This window comes from Pipistrellus kuhlii, unplaced genomic scaffold (genome assembly GCF_014108245.1).
Source record: "Pipistrellus kuhlii isolate mPipKuh1 unplaced genomic scaffold, mPipKuh1.p scaffold_m20_p_10, whole genome shotgun sequence".
In the NCBI taxonomy this organism is placed as follows: Eukaryota; Metazoa; Chordata; class Mammalia; order Chiroptera; family Vespertilionidae; genus Pipistrellus; species Pipistrellus kuhlii.
Genome location: NW_023425405.1, coordinates 14,494,239 through 14,518,130, shown reverse-complemented (window position 1 = coordinate 14,518,130; position 23,892 = coordinate 14,494,239). Strand labels below are relative to the sequence as shown.

General features: G+C 37.2%; 1 protein-coding gene across 2 annotated transcripts in view; it reads left to right on the top strand.

Moving 5' to 3' along the window:
- Positions 1-23,892, top strand: part of CHCHD3 (coiled-coil-helix-coiled-coil-helix domain containing 3) — a 253,270-nt gene that overhangs the window by 161,401 nt on the left and 67,977 nt on the right. The window contains exons 7-8 of one of the 2 annotated variants that reach the window (XM_045576846.1): positions 7,009-7,023; positions 8,069-8,152. In XM_045576846.1, coding sequence (XP_045432802.1) covers positions 7,009-7,023; positions 8,069-8,152 — 99 coding nt within the window. Of the gene's footprint in view, positions 1-121; positions 130-7,008; positions 7,024-8,068; positions 8,153-23,892 lie in introns of both variants that reach the window. The other variant, XM_045576849.1, reaches the window with a different exon arrangement.

Sequence of the window (23,892 nt, the reverse complement as noted above, 5' to 3'; positions counted from 1 at the left end):
TCTAGAACTTTCTTTAATTGCTGCATTTGATTCAACTGGCCTTTTCTCCTAGACTTGATCCATGTTTACAATTACTGTGTCTTTCATAAACGTGTGGTAACTAAAGCTCATGTCATTACAGAAGATAAAGCTGCTCATTTGAGAACTCTGAAACCCTAACAGTTCGGTTCACATTTGATTCAGCATTTATTTAATGTTTATGTGCTGGGTATCACGAAGGGCGTTTTTTTGTTTTTTGATTTTTTTCATGGATGATCCGAGAGAAGCATAGGACATGTGACACTGGACTGATGAGGTGACACATTTCAGCACCTTTCATGGTGAAATTTCATGTTGAAAAATCATGTTGCTTTGGAAAAGGGAACACAAATTATAATGGAATCACAATCTGCCTGTTTTCAGGAAAGATATATACATTTTTAACAGGTTCTTATTGTCCCTATCCAAGCAGGAGAAATGTTAAATTGATAGCAGTTCTGCCTGAACTGAACGCCAGATGCATAGATTTGGAATCGTGTATGTTCAATGGACATGGGTCTATTCTTACAGGTAGCCAGAGGGCAGATAGAGCTGTTTTATGCGTTTACTACTTAGGTAAAAAAAAAAAAAAAAAAAAAAAAAAAGAAAGAAAGAAAGAAAGAATTAACACTCCAGTTTCTTCAACCATTAGGATATGATTCACTACTTTACATGCATCTGAGCAACTCTTGTTGCTTTTATTCATTTTGCCTTCACAGCACAGCCCTACCGCTACTATATAACCAAGTGATAATGCTTGCACCTTTCCAGCCCAATTCCACCATACAGAGCAAAGGTGTTACTGAGCAAAGGTGTATTGGCAACCAGGTCCAAGATGACTCACACAGCCCCTTCTGTAAAACTCAGTGAAGTTCTCTGTTCCTTCAGTGCTTTCTTTGCAGAAATGTCACCGAGCAGGTGAGGCTGTTGATAGTTGGCCTCAGCTAGCAAGCTTGTAAGCAGTGGTTCTCCAAGGGGGTAGTTTGGCTTCCGGGAGGCCAGTTGGCAAAGTCTGGAAACACTTTTAGTTGTCACAGCTCTTAGTGGGGGGTGGTCCTGGTGTCAGAGAGGCCAGGTATGCTACTAAGCATCCTACAGTGCACAGGACAGCTCTTCACAATGAGAATCATCTGGTCCAAACACCAGTGGTGCCGAAGGTGGGACCGTCTGTCTCAAATCAGTGGCTGACTGCGGGACTGGTGAGGGGTTGGCTGAGGTCTGTTCCTCAAGCTAAAGCTACAGGCATTGTTCTCACAGCCTCTCACATTCCATAGCCTGTCACCAGCAGACGTGGGGGTCTCTTTGTAATATGTTGCCTAATCCTTATGTCATTTTTATAGTTTTCATTTTACTAATAAGAGCCTATACCTAACACGTATGCTAGTTAATGAACCATTTTCACTGTGGAAGTCTCATTTCCAACAGCCACTGTTCCTAAGCATCGTTGTTGATCAAGCCACCTCTACTTTTGGGGCTTCCCATTTTGAGATTCCAAGCAAGAATACTTGCTGATGCTTGTGGATTGTGGGTTCCTGAGTAACATGCTGGCAGCGCCTGGCTCAGAGCTTCACCAAAGAGCCACGAAGTATTATAGCACAGATGCCTTGCCCCACGCTGCGAATGCTATCGGGTGTGAAGTAGATCACAGGGGCTATGATGGTTTTGTTTCCCAGAAACTGTGACTACAAACTTTTCCCTTCAGTGCTTTTTTTTTTTCTTTTTTTTTTTTTCGTTTCAGCTGCCCTGTCCTGAGTGCTTCCTATGTAGAAGGCACAGACCTGTGTCATGCCAAAGATACAGACAGATAGGAATTTACAGTGGAGAAGGGTTCCAGTGAGTAACAACTAAATTCCAAAACAGATGCTGGAAAGTTGTATCAGGTGCTGCCATAGGAGAGGCAGCGGGGCAGGACTGCAAATGCTACGTTCAGGAAGTAGTCTTCGAGAGGACTTGCGGAACATGGATGGGGGCGCAGTGGGTCAGTGCATGGTCACACGGTGACTTAGCTGAGCAAGAATGGGCCTCCGGTCTCCTGAGTCCTCATCAAGTGGTTTCTAGTTATTGTGCTAATAACTTCTGAATTAAACCGGAAAACGGGAGAACAATTGTTTGGTTTAAAAGTCTCCTTTCTAAAGCTATGCAAGAAAACTTATAAAATATTTTACCTGCTGAATTTCGCTGTTTTTGTCAAGTAGCATGATCTGCACAAATATTATGTGAGAACCACTGGACTGTTTAAAGCAAAACATCACGAAGTTGCTATCTAGGTGTGCTCAGAAGTGGCAGAGGGCATGCTCAGTGTGTTACCAGTATGAGAAAGTTGACATGTCGACCAGGTTCTTGAAGCTCCTTTGGAGAAGACAGAAGAACACAACAAAATAGAAACAAATGTGTTTGCTCACATCCTGAGGACTTCGATATGAGCTCTAGATTTAGGAGTAAGAAGTCTATTGAAAGAATGGTCTTTGTCTTTTCATCTCCTGGTCTGTATTCAACTTGTATTTGGCATTACTGTGTTAGTGGGCTTAAGTGTGATTTAACATTAAAGCTGGGGTTTCCTCATTGCTTATGCTTCTGCCTCTTAAGTTGTTGTTGAAAAGTATGCTAAATCTGACAATAAGTTGTGTATCATTTAAGTTCATCTAGATGAGTTACCTTTTGAGGTCACCTTCTGCAATGATTTGGAAAACAGTGTTCCAAGTATATTTTTTTGTTTGTTAACTTGATAAAGGCTCAGTGAACCCTAAGTGACTTCTCATTTATAACAAAGTCTAGTTTGTCACTAATTGAATACATGGCTACTTTAATTATTTTGTTACGGCTAATTGATATTCACAGTCATCATGTTCTGTAGCTTTTAAATGTAATATCACCTTACAAGTTTATGGTTCAATCCCCTTGGATATTTCAGTTCTCTGTTTAATGTCAACATATAATTTTATTAGGTTCCTACATATTGTCCCTACTATGTAATTCTGACAAGGAATAAAGCACTTTCCCCAGCTCTTGTTTGCCTATGTGAATTGTAAGATGATTGATGGATGGATGGATGGATGGATAGATAGATAGATAGATAGATAGATAGATAGATAGATATTTTGTCTACCACAGATTATCCATATCATTGTGAAAGGTTGAATCTTTTCTAGTCCATTATATTTGTGTTGAGATTTGTTGTAAGATTTAGAATGACAGGAAATGAGTTACAAGGATTTTCTATTTATATTGACTTACAATTCTTGCCTTTTTTCAATCCTAGTAATCTCTGGCTTCATAATATGCCATAGAAAATTGAGCTGGTTCCTGTATTATTTTCTACCTGGAGCTATTAAAATTGAACCCTGACATTTCAAGGAACTTTTCCATAGCACAAAATCTTAACGCCTTTTGTGGTGAGTGAAGTAACAGTACTATCGATACTTCTGAGCTAAGAGATTGTGATGTCACCGGGTTCCAAATGTCATAGACCCAGAGGGAGAGATACCTCAGTCCTCAGGAGCAGCCAGGCCTAAGGGAGCTGAGCCACTATGTCAAAACATTTTGTTTGTGAAGATTTTCCTCAGACTGTATGGAAGAAGGTAAAGTTCTACCAGCACAATATGCCATATCCGTAGTCCAAGTTTTTGTTTTGTTTTTTTCCTGTTGACCTTTCTATATCTTGTTGTAAGCACTTTCAAGGACATTTTCAAAACCCGTCCTCTGCCTCTTTGAGGCATATCTGCTTCTTGAAAAAAGAAAGCACAGGCAAAGATAAGTGGATTTTAAAATAAAAATGTAAAACTAACAGTGAATGAAGAGAGGAGGTTGATAGGTATACAAACTTGTCAATCCTTTCTGAAAAGAGGCAAGTCTTCAAGGAAGGAAATCCACGCATACTTCATTATGAATCTAGCTGCCAACAAGTCTATGTTCTTAAAGTACACTTCATTTTTTATTTTATTTTTTATTTTTTTCTCTGGCATATGGAACTTTGTAGTTTTCCATCATGACTCATGTAAACTCTTTCTGCCATGGTTTCACGCTCAGTCGTTTCACCCCAAATCTACAGGATCTGAAAACTAAATCAGGGCACATTTTGTGAGGTGGGAGGAATAGCACACAGGAGTTGGGGAAACCTTTGTATTCATTTTTCCTAAGACATGATTCGACTAGAACAGTAAATGATGTTGTGATGCTGCTTGTTCACTCCCAGTGATTCTGTATCTGTTAGACTTGCACATAGACGTTTTCTCTCCTTGCACTTGGTGCTCTGCTTTTCCTTGGCTTGACTGTGACTCTCCATCCTTGGCAGTTATTAGCTTAGTCAATGTATTCTAGGCTTATTTAAGTTTTAGGATTCATATTGTGTGACTTTCGCTCCCAGCATCACATTAACTGTTTCAAAGCAATGTGCCATTAAAGTGTTGTGGCCATGTCTCTCTGCTTTGTTGTTCTCTGCAGTGATTTCAGACTATTGATTCTGCCGGCCATCTAGGGAAAGATTTATGATGTTAGACTGTGGTTGGGTGTTTTCAGGTCTTTGGAAGTAGTTCTTCTTTAGTGGGCATATCTGATCTTTGGAAGTAGTTCTTCTTTAGTGGGCATATCATATATTGTGTTGCATTCAAGTTTCAGGGATTACATTTGGAATTGTAAATGAGTGTGCTTTATTTAGGTTGCAATCAGCCCCTCAAAATTAAATTTCTTAGTTGTTGTAACCCTCAGTAAGCTCCAATAATACTGAAGTGTTGAATTTTAAAATAATCTCACTGCGCATCTGTACACGAACAAAAGAAACACTTAGTGCGAGTGTTTTAAGAACCGTGGTGGGTAATGCATACATTGAATGGGAGAGAGAATCAAGTGTTAATGCATTAAGGACTTAGTAGGTAAAATAATTTCCATGCTGTAAATAACTCTTCAAACTATTGCAACAATTTTTTTTTTCTTTGTCAATGTGGTTACTTAAGAGCTCACCCTCTCAGCTTCATATGTTTTCATCTGTCAGGAATAAATGTATGTGATATTAATGTTTAAAATAGTTTTATGATTGTAGAAGTAATGATTGTTCATTATAGAAAATTTGGAAAGTGGAAAATAGTCCAAATAAGAAAAATATCCCACTATGCATACCACATCATAGCATACTTTAACATCATAACATACTTTAGATTTTTTCCATGTTTATATAACTAGACACTCAACTCTCTCTCTCCCTCCCTTTTGCCTCCTAACTCCTGTTTCTTAGCCAAAATTAAGAACTTACTATACATGCTATTTTATAACCTGTTTTTACCCCATATAATATTTTGAGTAAAAAAAAATTCAATTATTCTATTAAAACATTATTTTTAGTGGCTTTCAATGTTTGATCGTTATGGCTGGACTAAAATATTTATAATCAATATCCTGTTGTTTGACCAAATCTTACTTACTCACACCTCTGTCATTCCCACTGTTTTGCTGCTGAAAATAATGCTGGCTGCATTTTCTTAGAAGTAAATCCTTGTGTGCTTTTCTTGGTATTTCCTAGGATTAAATGACTAGAAGTAAAATTGGCCAAGTGAAAAGCAGGTTGACAGTAATAAAGATACATACACACATATATTCATATATTTATATGTAGATATTTTAGTATGCTTTATTTGTATTCATTATGTAGTGAAATTCATTCTTTACAATATTAGTTCTACAATTTTTCCACCACCATAATCAAGAAACAAAATAGTTCTCTCATGTCAAAAAATTGCCTCCTGAGTTCCAAGTGTGTTTATTTGTTATTTAGAATATATAAAGAAGCAACATGAAGTGGAAACCACACTGCGATAACCTTTGTTGATGTTTTTGTTGGTCTTTTTCCCCTCTACCCTACAGAGAGAGAGAGAGAGAGAGAGAGAGAGACAGAGAGAGAGAGAGAGTGAGAGAGAGAGAGAGAGAGAGAGAGAGAGAGAGAGCTATCTTTTCTGTTTGTGGTGTTTTTTGTTTTTTACTTAGTATATTTGGAGTTTATTTATATTTAATAATTAAAGTGGGTTTTGTTTTTGTTTCTTTGCAATTCTAAATAACCCAGTTATCTATGTCTCTGAATATTGCTATAATTACTTAAGAGTTCTAAAAATAGTGTTTAGATATCAATAAATGTATATACTTTAAGTCTTATTAGACTATCAAATTGATTTGAAAAGTAGCTATACCAGTTTACATTCTGACCAACTCTAGTTTTCTATATCCTTATTAATATTATTTTACATTTTTGTAAGTTCGATAGATGAATAATGGCATTTTTTTTTTTAATTTTCATTCTTTGACTTCCTCTGGGGTTTAGTATTTTTTTTTTTCCATATGTTTATTTTTTGTACTTTTGTGTGTGATTTACCAGTCTATGTCATTTGTGGGTGGGGCAGAGGGCTTATTTTTTAAGTGCTGTATATATTAGTAACATTAACTCTTACATCTACATGTTGGAATATCTTTTCCTCTTTTTCTCATTTGCTTTTTATTTGGTTTAATGATTTCTACATTTTATGGAGAATTTTATAGTAAGTCCATTTGTTTGCATTCGCTTTATTTTTTGGCGTGTCTGTTGAATTTAGAGAGGTCTTTTTTCTCTATAGATCATATATGTAGTCGTGCACATTTTCTTCACACTTAACTTTGGTAAAGTTTTCCATTTATTTTTTCCTCCTATGTTCCTGCCTGATAGCAGGCTTTTATTGTGTTGTACCAAGGAACTATAGATTATGTACTTACATGTTAATGTACTTATCAAATCTTAATATTGTATTTGTTTTTTTAATCATATGCTTTTACATAGCATGATCTTTTCACTGAAATCTTCTATTTAAAATAATAGCCTAGTCACATTTAAGCAAGTTAAGCAAAGCCCTCTTTTCCCACTATTGCCTTCTTTGATTTGCATTTAGGTAGATATTATGCATTGGCTTTCTTTCTGACATTTGGAAACAGCATACTTACATTGCTAAATAATTATTTGTTTTTAACATGCTGCAGGACATTGAAGTCAAAGTAAGTAGCAAAACAATGATCTACAAATGTGCAAATGGGTTCTCTTAAACTGAACAGAGTGGAAGTCACCTTTATAGGAGTTGAGCCAGGTGATACTTGATCACCTTGCCAAAAAAAGAAAAAAAAAAGAAAAAAGTGTGTGGCCCAAGAATGGGAATGCCAGAATATATCCTTTCATAATTTCTTAAAGTTCCTGGTCAAGTGTATATTCAGCATTCACAGAACTAAAAATATATTTAAAACTTTCCTAACTTGAGGTAATATAGGGAATTGATATGGAAAAAGGTCACTTAAACATAATGATCAAGATACAAACAATTGTTTAAAAAAAAATGCATATTTTGCTAATCTAGAAAAACATAAATAACTATCTTTGTCATGATTTTCAAGAATAAAAAATAGCTTATTGTGTTTTTATTTTGTAAAAAAGACCATAAATTTAGATGTGGGAAAAATATTTTTAATTAACTGCATTATTTTTATTATTATTGATTTTTAATTATTCACATAAACATTTATAGTACTTTTTGGTCCTCTCTCTAAAGATAGCTGCTTCATAAAAAAGGAAGTAGACCAATACACGTAATTTATATTCAGGTTTCACTAAGTAATTTAAGGGTTCACAATTACAAAGTTTATGTATACAGTGTCGCATAGGCATTTTTTTATTGTTTAAGAAAGGCTAATAATCATCTATCTTATGCCCAGATTAAAATCAAAGTTTTATTGTGTAAAAATATTAATGCTTGAAATTACTCTACAAAAGAGAAGTTAAATAAAAACTGTCTTTGCTGTATTATGATGCATTTGGACAAAGTAGGACACAGCTGTTACAGTAAAAAGAAAAAGAAAAAAACCATGCAGACTCATTCTTTACATTTAAATACAGCAATCATCATCCTATTAATGTTTTTCTATGGCAGAGACCTAATAGTTTGAAGAAATCTTCTACTTTGTGCACTTATTTCCAATGTAATTTATACTTGACTTTTGCTTTGCTGTTGCTTTTTTCCTAATATAGTATATTCTTCATTTCTTTTTATAGGCAAGGCTGCTGGAAGAGAAAGATCGAGTGATAAAGAGGCAAGATGCATTCTACAAAGAACAGCTGGCTAGACTGGAGGAAAGGGTATGACTATTTCTTGTCATTGATTCTTCTATTACCACATATGCAGCTTTCCCGGATATTTATTTGAAAATCAAAAAATGAAAACTGTTACTGTTTTTCCTAGTTAAAAAGTGACCAGGAAGTGAAGAAGCCAAGCAGGAAATGTCATTTTTACCGTGATAGTTTTGAGTATGGTGGTGTTATTGGTCCATTGATGCATTTTACCACTCATAAACCTCCCTGAGATATTTTTCCTTAAATGCTTAGAAAGTGCACTGCCTCTAGGTTACACAGTAGAGTGCTACTCATCATCATTATTTTTATTATTCATAGTTTCTTTCTTTTTTTCATTAAAATTTTTAGTAAATTTATTGGGGTGACATTGGTTAATAAAATTATATAGATTTCAAGTGTGTAATTCTGTAATCGTTACTCTGAACTCTCCCAAATTTTTGACTAAACTTGAGTTCATTCTTAGAAATTATAGTTTTTAATGGATATATTATCTCTGTGAAAACTCAGTTTCACTGCATTTGTGACTAAGAAACGAATATCCCTTTCAAGAGTGGTAGACAGGAGCTCCACCGAAGAGTAATTTCAAGCATTAAAATTTTCAAAGGAGATGAATTGTAGGACTTAGGGAGAAGAGTTAGGAGGAAGAGTTGAGGTGGTACCTGTAGTCAGAATGGACTTTGAATTGACAGATTTGCAAAGGAGGGAATTAAGGCTGAACCAGAAGGTAAGAATGGGACTCCGGGCATGTAACCAGTGGCCCTGTGCAGTGAAGTAGATTTGCTTGTAATTTCATACAGAGACCATGATGTTACCGAGTTAGCTTTCTCTCCCTTTGATTGAGACCCCAGCATTGGATTTGTTTAGAATATAGTGTTTACTAATAAGTGGGTAAAATAAGAAATGTATTATTAAACCCCATTCAGTACAATGATTTATATGCTGAAGATGTTCACCCATCTCTGTATGTCACTGAGCTCAGTGCTTCCTGAATGTAGGGACCGATTTCTCGTTCATTCAGCAGATACTTAAGTACCTGATGTGCCAAGCCCTGGTCTAATGCCAGAGATATATTATTGAAGAAAATGAACTAAACTTCTACCCTCAGGAAGCCTAAATACAATGAAAACCTGATATATATATATATATATATATATATATATATATATATATATATATATATATATAAAAATATATATATCATGTGGGAAACAGATTATGTGGTGAACAATAAAGCAAGGGAAAGATTGACTCAAGGCCTAAGAGTATGGGTTCAGGTTGGATGGAGGGGAGAGCCTGTATAAAAATAGGATGGCATTGGGAAGAGGTCTGCACAGATTGGGAGCCCCAGAATCCTGGAGCAGGAGTGTGGTTGGCATGTTTAGAAAGGCCAAAGGGTTTTGAGCAGAAGAGTATTCTGGCTGCTGTCTTGAGCAAGAAATGAAGCAAAAGTCCTAGGAAGAAATTATGACAGTGACTCAGAGAAGGGATGATGGTGGCTTGGGCCAAGGGTTCTGGGCAGTGGAAGGAAGGAAATGTGTTTGGGTATTTCAGAGGCACAGTTGACCAGATTTGCTGATGGCTTTGGTCATGATTGAAAGAAAGAACTCAAAGGTACTCTAGGTCTCTGCTTTTTACATAGGATGTAAATTTACATAGGATGGATCTTTATATAGGATGGATTTTCCACAGGAGAAGGCTTAAAATATGATTCTGGGTCTGTGTGGTGGAGGAAATCAGGTGTTTTATTTGGGATATGTTAAACGTGGGATATTTTTTAAGACATCCAATTAGAGATGTTAAGTAAGCATAAAATGGAATGCCTTAGAGCGGAAGTCAGCACATTTTTCTCTAAAGGGCCAGATAGTAACTATTTTCAGCTTTGCAGACCGTGTGTTGTTTGTGTCATAGCCCTCAGCTCTATCATTGTAAGAGCAGCATAGCCAATATGTCTGTGAACAAATGTGACAAGGTTTCCTTTTATTGAAGTTTGAGATACTCTTCTTTTGACAGCCCCTTCCCCCCAAGCATCTAAAAATGTAAACCCTTTTTTTTATTGTTTAAAGTATTACAAATAGTAGTGTGTATGTCTCCTTTTTTTCCCCATTGACCTTCCCCCAGCCTCCACTACCCCCGACACATCCCCACCCACACCCCCAGTGTCTTGCGCCCATTGGTTATGCTTATATGCATGCATACAAATCCTGCAGTTGATATCTTACCTCCCCAGCCTTCCTGCTGTAATTTGACAGTCTGCCTCTGTATCTATCATATAATAAGGTTATAATGTTCTTTACTATTCATAAATGAGTAAGATCATGTATTTTTCTTTCACTGCCTGGCTTATTTAACTTAGTATAACGCTTTCCAGTTCCATCCATGCTGCTTCAAATGGTAGGGATTCCTTCTTTTTTATAGCAGCGTAGTATTCCATTGTAGAAGTACCGTATTCTAATTCACTCATTTGCTGATGGGCATGTAGGCTGTGTCCAAATCTTAGCTATTGTAAATTGTGCTGCTATGGACATAGGGGTGCATATATCCTTTCTGATTGGTATTTCTAGTTTCTTGGAATATTGTCTTGGAAGTGGTATTATTAAGTCAAATGGAAGTTCCATTTTTAAATTTTTGAGGAAACTCCATACTGTTTTCCACAATGGCTGTACCAGTCTGCATTCCCACCAGCAGAGAACGAGGATTCCTTTTTCTCTGCATCCTTGCCAGCACTTGTCATTTGATTTGTTGAAGATAGCCATTCTGACAGTTGTGAGATGGTACCTCATTGTTGTTTTGATTTGCATCTCAGCTGATTAGTGACTTTGAGCATGTTTTTATATATCACTTGACTTTCTGAATGTCCTCTTTCGAAAAGTATCTAGTTAGGTCCTTTGCCCATTTTTATTTTTATTGTTTTTCTTCCTTTTGTTAAGTTGTATGAGTTTTCTGTAAATGTTGGATATTACATCCTTATCGGAGATAACAATGGAAAATATATTCCCCCATGCAGTGAGCTTTCTTGTTGTTTTTTTTGTTTTGTTTTGTTTTGTTTTGTTTTTTGCTGTGCATAAGCTATTTATTTTGATGTAGTCCTATTTGTTTATTTTCTTCTTAGTCTCTCTTGCCCTAGGAGCTGTGTCTGTAGAGATGTTGCTACAACATGTCTGCAATTTTGCTGCCTATGGAGTCTTGTAGGATTTTTATAGTTTCCCATCTTATGTTCAAGTCCTTTAGCCATTTTGAGTTTGTTTTTATGTATGGTGTAATTTGGTGCTCTAGTTTTCTTTTTTTGCATGTATCTGACCAAATTTCCCTCCTTCAGTTCCTATTTCTTCTTTTAACAGCAGATCCTTTAGCATTTATTCCATTTGGTGGTAATAAACTCCCTTGGTCCTGTTTTTTCTGTGAAGCTCCTCATTTCACCCTCAATTTTGTTTGATAACCTAGCTGTGTACAGAATGTATGACTTGGATTCAGAATGTATGACTTTGTATATTTCATTATATTCTCTTCTGGTCTGATGTATTTCTGTTGAGAAATCAGTCACTAGTCTGATGGGGGATCCTTTTTAGGTAACTTTCTGTTTCTCTCTGGCCACTTTTAAGATTCTAATTTTGTTATTGGTGTTTGCCAATTTAATTATAATGTGCCTTGGCACTGGTATTTTGGGGGTTCATTTTGTTTGGGACTCTGAGCTTCCTGGACTTGTGTGAGTTTTTTCTTCTTAATATCAGGGAAATTTTCTGTCATTATTTCTTTAAACAGGTTTTCTATTTCTTGCTCAGTTTCCTCTACTTCCGGCACTCATATTATTCTTCGGATGTTGTTTTGTTACATGGTATCCCAAAGTTCCCTTAGGCTCTCCTCCTGTTTTTTTTAAGGGTTTTTGTTTTTTGTTTTCTTTGTTTTGTTTTGTTTTTTGCTGCTCTGCTTGGGTGTTTTTTCCTACCTTGTCTTCTAGCTCACTGATATGATCCTCCACTTCTTCTAGTCTGCTGTCAATGGTTTCTATTGAGTTCTTTATTGCAGTGATGTCATTTTTTTTTCTTGTTGTTTCTTTATATTCTCTTGGTTCTTACACATATTGTTGAATTTGTCTTCCAATCTTTTCAGCGACCTTATGACCATTTCTTTGAATTCTTTCTCTGACATTTAGCTTGCCTCCATTCCGTTTACTTCCTTTTCTGGTGTTGGCTCCTTTTGTTTCTTTGTCTTACCATGATCTCTCCTCTCTGGGTGTCTGGTTATGTAGCTCACTCTCTCCTGCATTGACTTCAGGGCACAAAATACAATAGCAACAAGGCGTAGTGCACAAAGCACTGAACACAAATGTATTCACAATACTAATAACCCCTAATAAAGGTGATAAAAAAAGGGGGATAAAAAAGAGCAAGAGAGTTCAAACATGATATTGAGGAAAGGAAAAAAGTAATAGAGAAAGAAAGAATAAAAACGAAGGGAAAAAACTATTTATATGGGGAGAAAACTCAATAGAACAACAACTAATCCAAAAAAAATGCAAACAACTAACACCCAGAGATGAATGCAAACTACAAACAACAACTAATAGCAAGTGAGGAGAGGAAAAACAGAAGGGGAGAGAGAGAGGAGAGAGAGAGAGGGGGGGGGGAACTAATCAACAAACAAGCAACAGCAATAGGATAGAGAAAAAGAAGGGCAAAACCAAACAAAATAAAAACAAAAAACATAAAAATAAAATAAAACAAAACAACACTACAACAACAAAAAAATAGGAAGAGAGAAAAAAAATGGATAGTGAAGAAAGAGAAGAGAGAAGTGTGTATGGATATGGACTTGGAGCAGGGAATTGGAAATTAGATATATACCGTATTTTTCGGACCATAAGATGCACTTTTTTCCCCCCAGAAGTGGGGGGGGAAAGTCCCTGCGTCTTATGGTCCAAATATAGCCTACACATATACTTTAAAAAAAAGTTTTTTTACTTGCCCGGCTCTGTGTGGTCTCTGTGTGCTTGCCCGGCTCTAAAATGGTTCTAAATGCTGCTGTTTACAGGGTTGATTACATGTGTTTATGACTGTGATGTTGGGTTTTAATGCACATAAAATATTTTAGGACACTATTTGTTTCAGAATCTTTTTTTCTTCATTTCCCTTCTCTAAAAACTGGTGCGTCTTATGGTCCGGAGTGTCTTATGGTCCGAAAAATACGGTAAGTAGGATGAATTTTTAATGGGATAAAAAGAAGGAACGGAAAAATTTAAAGCAGGAATTGGGTAAGAGAAACAGGCTGCCGTGAGGAACTGTGAGGAGTATTCCTGGCAGATTAAACTGGGCTATTCAGCAGCTGACTTGCTTTTGGCCTCAGGTTAGGGCAAGCAGTGTGATGATATCAAATCACTATAAGTAGTGTCTTCTTATTTAGGCAAAATATAAGTGATGTTTCCCATTTGAAGATAAGACTGGAAAGTACTTATTTAGGAATTTTTATGGAAGCCTGAGAAGCACCAGTGAGCTGAGACAACTCCTGATGCAGAATAAATAGTAAAGTTCCACATTACTTTTAGTTAATACTTAGTAATTCCATGTCTAATGGCTTGTGGTCAAAAGGATGCTGGACTAGAGGTCAGGAAGCATGGCTTTGTCATCTGCTCATTTGACAATTTCCCTAATCTCTGTGGTTAGTGGTTGTATAAATTAGTGAGGAGACTATTCTGTTTCTTGCTCACCTTTGTGAGTTATTGGGGGGACCAGATGAGAGAATGTGTTTAAAATCTCCTTGAAAACTGGGAAGTGTTTAACACATTTAGGCTGCTCCCATTAAAGAATATATACTTTCTTTCTATTGTGTATAAGATATTAATAATCATAAAATTACTTTATTATCATTCAACATCCTGGTATCTTCTGCCCATTTCTATAAAATCATGTTTTTGTTTTTTACTCGCATTCTTAAAGTATCTATGTTGAAATTTGTTCATTTGGGATTTCTTCTAGGAATATTTGAAACAGTTCCCCAATGATGAAGCATTTCCTAGACTTAATGCAAGGGTTATGCAAAGGGTTTTTCTTGCATTGTGATGGTAGTGTCTAACCATTTCTGTTAGATCTACACTCTTTGTGTTAGAAGTTGTAAAAACACTGAATCCAATAGTGCATAATGTAAGAAAAACATTTCAACCTGATAACTTGCAGAATCATCTAACTTACAATGAAATTCAGGTTATCTGTGCTTATGGATATAAATACATATTTTCTTTATTTTAACCAAATGAGATATTAAACCATAAACTAGATATCACCTGGTATATTATTAATAGAGAGGGACATGAATCTTTCACAGAATCATTCCAAGAATGGTTTTTAAGATCTCTGTGCCATCTGCTCAACAGCTGGATTAACGAACCCAGTAACTGTATATATTATCACTTTTTGACGGTTCATAATCTTATGACTTGAACTACTAATTTCCATTGACCTGATGCAGACTTCTTTTAAGAATGTGACCCACTGAGCATGAGAAGCACATTCAGTTCGTGGTTTGCCTGTTGGATCTGTTTCAGTAATCTCTTTTATCAATTAGATATTCCCTTGTGAGAATGGAGCCTTCCTCTCCCAGGTGTTTATACTGGCTAGTTCACCAGGTGTCTGAGATAATTTTCTCTTTCACTAACTTGTAAGGCATAATAAGTATAATTTAACTGGACACCAATTTCACACCTCTTAGAACCAGTGTTCCAATATTCTCTACTGAGAAAAAAGGTCAAAGCCATTTGAAAGTTTTTCAGGTCCTTATTTCATTGTAAATGTTGCCAGCATTATTTAGCCACATTGTCAAAGATGTGAAGTAAATTTTGATGTGTTAAGAACATTAGAGAATCGCATGTGGGTGTGTGACCTAACGGAGAGATTGGAGTGTTTGCTCCCATCGGTGTGCTGATGAGAGGAATCTTTCTTTTCTTTTCTTTTTTTTAATTAATATATTTTATTGATTTTTACAGAGAGGAAGGGAGAGAGAGAGTTAGAAACATTGATGAGAGAGAGTCATCGATCAGCTGCCTCTTGCACATCCCCTACCGGGGATATGCCCGCAACCAAGGTACATGCCCTTGACCGGTATTGAACCCAGGATCTTTCAGTCCCCAAGCCGACGCTCTATCCATTGAGCCAAACCGGTTTCTGCTGATGAGAGGAATCTTTCAAAGAGAAGCCTCTTTAGTCCCCATGTCCCTCAGGGAATTCTCTACAGACCTGTCTCTATGATGCCATATTTTATGACAACTGAAATTAGTTTCTGTGTTTATCTTGTCAACTCCTTGAGGGCAAAGGTCATTTTCTTATTTCTGTATTTTCTACAGCTCTCATGTTCTAAGAGCACAGTGAATGAATCCTAGGTTACTATGCCTATCCCATGACATTATATCTGAGCAGTTAGTTTACAGTTTTTAAATATAAAAAATGCTTAGCATCTCCTTCACTAATGATTTAAATGAACAATTTAAATCCATGAGAAAATCAAGTTTAACTTTGAATATCTGGCTATTTATAGCAGCAGCAGCAGCATCCTAGTAGCTTACAGTAACATTTATTGAACTTTTGCATTTGTGCTAGGCACTTGGCATAGATATTGTCATTTTATCCCCACAAACAATGCTACACAACTGCCAACCCTGTTGTTTAATGAAGATCCCAGGGTTTCAAATAATTAGCACAAGAATGTACAGCCAAAGCATGATCTGGACTTAGGCCAGCTTTTACACCTGAGCTTCTAGCCATTATCCAGTCCTGTCTTTAATATTTGTCAGTTCTTCACTTAAGAAGCTAAGTCCTGCTGATTGTTTTATTAGTTCTTTGGGTGGTAGGTTAGCTCTTTCTGGCTTGAAGTACAACTTCTTATGTCCTGATGTTATAATTTAATTAATGCTACCTCATAACCTGAAAGTGTTAAGCATTGAAAATGCATAATTTTCTCCCCAGGATTTGGTACTTCCTGGGAAAATTTGACCAAAAGGGAGTAAATAAGTCCTTATTATCTAGCAAATACAGAATGATACTCCTAAGGATTGTTTTAATACCTAGTTGTACTACTTTGACGTTGAAGTAAGACATTTATAGTCATTTGTGTAGTTAAAAATATTTCTGAGGCATTCATTCGTTTGTCATTCATTCATTCATTCATTCATTGGTAGTATTGCTACAGAACAGTCATCTCCTCCCTCCCCTAGAAAGAGAGCAAACTTTCTGATACTTTTGATAAATTATTTTGATGGTTATTTCATTAGAGTCTGGATTGCATGCATGTTTTTCAAGAGTGTGTGTTTTCCTATAGTCTGTTAGTCTGATGGGAGGAAAGTGAGTAGAAGAGCTCAGATTCCCCAGGGAGCTTCAGGATGAAGGACTCCTTTCTCTGCAGACATCTTGGAGACACAAATTCTTTGATGATTAGTGTGTCTTGCATGCCTAACTTCTCAATTATGAACTTGAATTGATTTGCTCTACTGCATCCACTTTGCTCTTGGCGTTCATAAGAATGGTGGGGTTTGGCACAGCGTGAAGAGAGCTTTAAAAGCTCTGGTGGTTTGAGGAGCTGAGGGAGATCAGAGAGCTTAGTCAGATATAGTTACAGTATTCAGATCAACAGGGTATGGGATGTGTATTGCTTTCCGTTTACAGGCTTCTGTAGATTTCAGCAGCAATTTGCATACACGCTGCAGTCAATCCCATACAATTAAGAAGGAGAGGGAAGTGTACAAGCTGGGCAAAAGAGAGCAATGCAAAGAGGATGGCAAAAAATAAATTATCATTAAGAAGAAATGTACTTTACTAGTTCGTCACCTGTGGAGAGAGTGGCTAATTAAATTCTAAGGTCATGCTTACATCAAGTGAGCAATTTTTAAAAGCTTTTTACTTATGTAGGTGGCATAAGTTCTATTGCATCATAAAGTGTCAGGCTCTCCTCTTTATGATTAATTGGCTTTTTTGATTGCTTGACTTCTTCCTTGTCAATTAGTACCTTCATTTCTATATATATTCCTCTGTGCAGTGCTTTGGGGAATAATAACACCAACGATGATAATAAAGAGAAATGACAACAGAACAGATTATTGTCAGCTCCGTGTGCTGCTTATGGGAAGAAATTATTATGCATTTCTACTACCAGATGAAGTTTGTCATTGTAAAAATATTTCAGTGAGTGAAGCTGGGTCAGCCTTTTCAAGGGATTAATAAGGACACAATCGCAGACCACTGACATCTGAGATATTAAAACATAAGCAATCCTATTTGGGGTAGGGAGATAACTTAAACTCAATGTATGGGATTAAAAACTCTTAGAATATTTTTCTCCCTATTTTCTTCCTAAATAGTTGTCAGTAGTTCTAGGTTGTGTGGGTAGCTAATATTGTGTGTGCTTTGGTCATGCAATGTGATAATAGCAAGTTTAGCACAATAGTTAAAATCATCACATTCAGGTAGATATATATGCCTTAGTAGGTCATGCTAGTTTGCATTTGTCTACCTAGAGAAATGTATTGTTTTATGACATTCACCAATTTTGTGCTGGCTTCCTCGTTCATCTTGAAATCAAGGCAGATTCTCTGTAGTTTCTGTAGTTACCAAGAGTTTCAGAAGCAGACAGGGTTCTCTGCTCTGGGAGTTTGCACATTGAAGACTGTAGAAGCCAATGTCACATTTAATTTTAATAACATTACAAATAACAGAGATGCCAATAAAATGGTGGCATGTACCTTGAGTTGCTCTCAAATTTTTTTTATCAGTAACGAATAATGGTAGTTCAAATAAATGCCCTGAGATATTAATTGTTAGGTAGAGAAGTAAATAATGCCCAGCATTACCATATCTTTTGTTAATGTAATTGACAGTTATTGATAACTTAGGTTCAAAGTCTGAACCCTTTTCTACTCTTACCTGCTTCCCTAAAGGACGTTTATTATTGCAGATTTTCCAAAAGTAACAAGCAAGATGCACTTTAAAAAAAATTTCATTCTCTGCGGGGGAAGAATCAATACAGTATGTTGGAAATGGGGGTCTTATCCTTAATTCATTATTCAACAAGTCCTCCGAATGCATTGGCTTTATGTTAGCCTCTCTGAATTTTCTAATGGGGAATGTGGTTTGGGTAACCTTGAATGGTTTTTTCAATCTGGCTTTAGGGAGATGAGGCCCTTCCTACTCCCCCTCCCCCAGATAAGCTGTTGAAAGTGCATCCTGTTAAAATGATCCCCTTAACCGGAGCCAGTTTTTCTGTGCCGAACTTTAAAAGAAAGATTTGCAAATCATGGGATCAGCACTTAATTTGGGGCTCTCTTGACCATGTAGGCTGTCAAGAAGCATTAACCTTAAGGTAAGATGAGAACATGGAGTACAAAGCTGTGAGATGATGGCACACAGTACACCAGGTATTAAATAGCATTATCCATCCTTCTTGCTACAGTAAATAGGATTTCACTATTACGATGTGTCAGGGCTTTCAGTGAAATCAAATTTACAAGACACTAAACTGCCATCCTCTCTGCTGAGCAGCTTTATTCTGGGATCTTGCTTTCATATTAATCCTGTTGGTAGGAAATACTTGTATCAATTGTGCATGGAAATTATAATTTAATGATCTCTTCCTTTTCTCTATTCAGAGCTTAGAATGGACCACTGTGCTTTGCAGTGATAGCCCCAGGGCTCTGAGAAAGAGATAATGTACAGTTCAGCTTTAAAGCCCAGCATTGCTTTTCTGTGAGTGCTTGTAATGATCATAAGTGCTAAGATGCCAACAATATGGGTTGCATGCTTCCTCTACTCTGCACGTTTCTTTTACCTGGTGAAAGACTATACAATAAAATAATTAGAGTCTGTTTACCATGGTGGTTCTTTAAAATGATATGCCACTTGAATATGGAAAGACAAGGTAAAAAAGAATTAGGAAATCCGGGAAAATTAATTCTGCTTTTAAAGATTCTGTTCATTTTGTCTAGGGAGACTCAGCAGGCTGTTTTATTTGAAAACACAATTAACACCCCCTTTCCTTTCTTTGGGATCTTTTCTTGCTATTGATGGCAGTGTTGCAGCCAGCAAGTCATTCTGTGTTTCCTTTGTATGCCATTGCAAATGGGCGAAATCTCTTTATTTTTCTTTATATCCAATTTTATAATTAGTGATTGTTTTGCTTCTTGGTGTTTTGTTTGTTTATAAATTTCAAATGCACTACATTAGGCAGACCAACTAAGGTTTTTTCTTTCTCTATTTTACTGGCGAAAAATTAAAGTACATAACTATTATTTTTTTTTTTTAAGGAAATTGCAGGGATTATGTAAGAAAATGCCCCTGATGGCAGTTTTATGTTCAGACCATGAGTTAGCTGTGTCTCTGTAAGTTATTATGTTTCAATACATTAGCTTCAGTTAGGAAGATACATTTGGTCATTCACACATTTGCAAATAATATTAGCTCTTATGATTATCAAATCAGAAGTCCCCCACATCTGAACTTGGCATATAAAGCAGGTTTGCACAATAAGGTCATCATTTAATGAAGGGACTCTAAAACCATCTTGACCTTGGTCATTCTTATCAGAATTTTGGATGCTAGAGAGAGTCCTTGGCATTCACTGTTGATTCAGAAACACAGGCACTGTGCATAGATATGGTACAAATGCAAACAGCACAACTGCCCTTTGGCATCTGGTACAGAGCTTTTAATTTCCATAGTGGATCCACGGAGGCTGTGTCTGACTATTCTTTCCATAGCAGAAATGTTTTTTGTGTTTTTTTTTCTTGTTAATCCTCACCCAAGGATATTCTTCCATTGATTGTTTTTTAGACAGAGAGGGAAAGACAAAGAAAAACATCGATGTGAGAGAAATACAATAATTGGTTGCCTACTGCATGAGCCCCGACCAGCGCCTCATCTGGGAAGGAGCTTGCAACCAAGATGGCGTGCCCTTGACTGAAATTGAACCCAGGACCCTTTGGTCTGCAGGCTGACGCTCTATCCACTGAGCAAAACTGGCTAGAGCCAGAGCAGAAATATTTTGTGAGGAGTAGCCACTACTTTTGTCCCATAAAGGCCTAAATCCCTGGGGTTTATAGGGAATTTAGTGGGTTGAAGAGATCCATCAGGTTAAATGCTCCAGTAGAGACCCAATGAATTAACTGGTTGCCTGAAACAGTTCTCTTTGAAAGTAAATGTTAAATGTGTAAGTTTCCTGAAGACCCTCAGTTACCATGATAGCACCTGTCACACAGCAGGCATTCGATGTCTTTTTAAATGAATGTGTTCGGGAGTGGGATGGGTTCCATGCCAAATAATCTTGAGGAATGTTAGGTTTAACTAAGCTGAACATATTTTTCCGTAAGCCTTCTCAGAGTTTATGTACATCCAGAGCTTGCAAGCTGAGGATACTGCATGCCATGTTTCAGCATTACACTCAAACCATAGAATATTTTTTCAAGAGACATAAACTTAACACACATCTGAGATTTGCTGTGCCTGCCTAGTGCCAGTACCTAGTTTTTTTCAGTCCTTCCCGATTTGTATTCTAGGATATAGAGGTCAAGAAGCCATCCACTTTATTGGTAGAGTTCCTAATTTGAGGACATCTGAGGACATGCAACCATCCCAGAATTGCCTTCACACTGTGTTGCAAAAGGGTAGGCTGATGAGAAAGCGGCCTGGGGATTCTGAGGGACCTCTGGGGTGGGCGTGATGCTCTTGTTTCTCTTCCATGCCCAGTCTTTTGAGCCTTTTGGGAAATACTCCACAATATCTCAGTTCTGTTCACATTCCCGGTTCAAGCTCACATTATTTCAGGCTCCCCAGAATTGGGAGTGATGGGTAGTGGGGTTTCACCAGGACTCAGAGTCATGCCTTCTCCTCCCTAGCAGCCTGGCCTGTGTGACCAGTGGGAGAGTACTCCCAGGAAGCTTTCTGGCCTTAACATTTATTATGCAGTTTCACTCTCCTTCCCCAGTTTTAAGATTTTTGATGGAAGAGGGCATGGCCTTTTTTGTTTTGAACCATTAGAGTTAAATAGCAGATTCTCACCTGAGTTTCTCTTAGCAATTTTTGTTTTTTGTATGTTTTTTATAAACTAAGTGTCTTAATAATGGATCGTGTTCCACAGCAAAGAAAAATTACAGCAGTTCCCTTATAGGATGTGGTCAGATGATGGATGCACTTAGTGTGTGGAAGTACATGGGCTAAATTCACAGGAGAGATGCTGAAAGGAAGGAAACAGTAAAAGATCTGTGGATTGGGCCCTACTCCTTCGAGAGGATGGAGAGAAAAGAAGGTGGCCCAAGAAATACTATGGGCAGAAATCAAAGTTGCAAGCCATGTTAAATCATCCAAGGTCATGGCGAGACTGAGTATATAGCAACAACAAGAGGAAGGGTATGGTGTCTGAGAATGTTCTTTCTCTGGCCCCTACTGCCACTTGGACACTTGTGCCTCCCCCGTCTTCCTTTGTTGTACCCTACTTCCTTTGCAATATCACTTCTTCCTAGTGGATCTGGGAAGTAGCCCTTGAACCACTATATCCACAGCAGCCCAGGGGGCTTCGTTAACCTGCTGTGTAGATTGGATAGATATGCAATTTTGGGGCATAAACTTACTGCAAATTTAAATTATAACCACACATATCATGAGTTTACTGTCATTTCCTTTCTCTAGTTTAAGGCCAGAGATATTCCTCTGATCCCAAGCTACTTGAACTTTCAACTCAGTGGCTTGCCTAGGCTCTGCCTCAGAATTAACCTGAGTAATTAATTAGTCTCAGAAATCCACCCCTCACTCCACTATTATTAAGCCATAATTGCATTTAACCTCCCGTGGTTGCTTTCCATCCATTCCTTACTGTTGCTCACTGGGAAACCCCCACACTAGCTGACTGTCCATACAGTCCTCCCCTGTGTTGGATATTCCCTTATTGGGGCATGTTGAGCACTTACAAGTGCCTAGGAATTGTGCATTGTTGGTACCTGTGATACACACAGAGGGGCTAAATCAGGCACATGTACTTCTAATATCTCATTTCTCCTCCTCGCCTGCTACCTCTTCTTAATATCAGTATTTCGGGAAATTACTTGTAATGAACCTTGCAAGATGTTTTCTACCTTGCCTAGAAGGACTATATGCCTAGATGCAAATTAGAATGAAAATAGAAGTGAGAGGAGAGTCGCTTGAGGCTGAGACCCTTAGTTTATGTCCTTGGATAGGCAGTCCATTTTTGCTTTTCTGTTTCTCTGTCATTAAAATGAAAATGTAACCTAGAACTATAGTCTGTCTGTAGTTCCAGAAAAATAATATATACTAAATTGTGAACTCTCCTCTCATGATGTAGTTGCTCTAAATTGTAGAAACTTGGCAGAAGTTCCTAGAACGATTTGTAAAAATTCAATAGCATGCAATTAAAGACAGAGACTGCTATTTCACTTTTGGGTACATCAAAAATTATATATCATTTGGATTTTGACCTTGAAGTTGGTTCCCAAAAGAATAATGCCAGAAAGAGAAAAGGGTGAATATTTTTAGTCTAAATAGAAGCACAAAGTTATATAAAGTAACATTCACAGATATATCACTTATACTCTAGCTATTTAAGAATAACTATGCAAAAGATAGTTTTTGAATGAATATTACTTTGGAAGAGGCCAAATAGAAACATTTTTATGGTTATGATGAGATTCTGGGTTTCAGGCCTTGCTTGCCAGACAACAAAACAAGGCTAATGTTTTAAGCCTATGCTGACTAACAATTAAAACCAGTATTGCCAAAACCAGTTTGGCTCAGTGGATAGAGCATCAGCCTGCGGACTGAAGGGTCCCAGGTTCAATTCCAGTCAAGGGCACATGCCTTGGTTGCGGGCACGTCCCCAGTGAGGGGCATGCAGGAGGCAGCTGATCGATGTTTCTAACTATCTCTCTCCCTCCACTCTGGGGGGAAAAAAATCAATAAAAAATATTTTAAAATAAAAACAGTATTAATCCAAGAACCTGGATGCTGTGTCAGTGAAATGAAATATTTATAGATACATAAAAGTTCATTGTTCCTTGGAACTTTAACATTCATCTAGTAGAGAAGCGTGCTTTTCCAGGTAAGAAAACAGATTGTTTTATGTAGTTGGGAGAGTGGGGGCAGTGTTTACCATGTCATTGTCTCATCAAATAGGTTCCAAAAAGTGAATGCTATCGTTTAGCTTCCTGAAACTAATTTTCATTGCCATCCAAATATTGCAGAGGTGGCTGAAATACAATGAATTCTTGGGTACCATTCCTGAGGTGTTATGAAACTCAAATGAACAGTAAAGTTTTAGTAGCTTTGTTGATATCATGGTCAAAGCAGGCAGGCCTAGTTTGTTTCTATGAGTTGCTGTACCGAATGAAAGAAATGTTTCGTAGATCTCACCTGAATTCTCCTGTCAGAGGAAAGCACTGCTGACTTGCTCATTTGTTCCCGTGGCTGACTTTCAGATACCCGCGGCATCGTAAATCAGTCATTCCCAAGTGCTTGTCTCGGTCATTTCATGATTACCTGAGATACTCAGTAACCTCAGACCCCAGAATGTTACACCTCATTCTGCTGAAATGCATCAGTCATTTGGGACCTCTCCCTCCAAGGACCTTATTGTAAATTTTTCTTAAGCCTCACCCAAGGATATGTTTTTAATTTATTTTAGAGATGGGGGAGGGTGAGAGAGTGGAGCATCGATGTGTGAAACATCAATGGATTGTCTCCCCCATTCTCCCTGACTGGGGATCAAACATA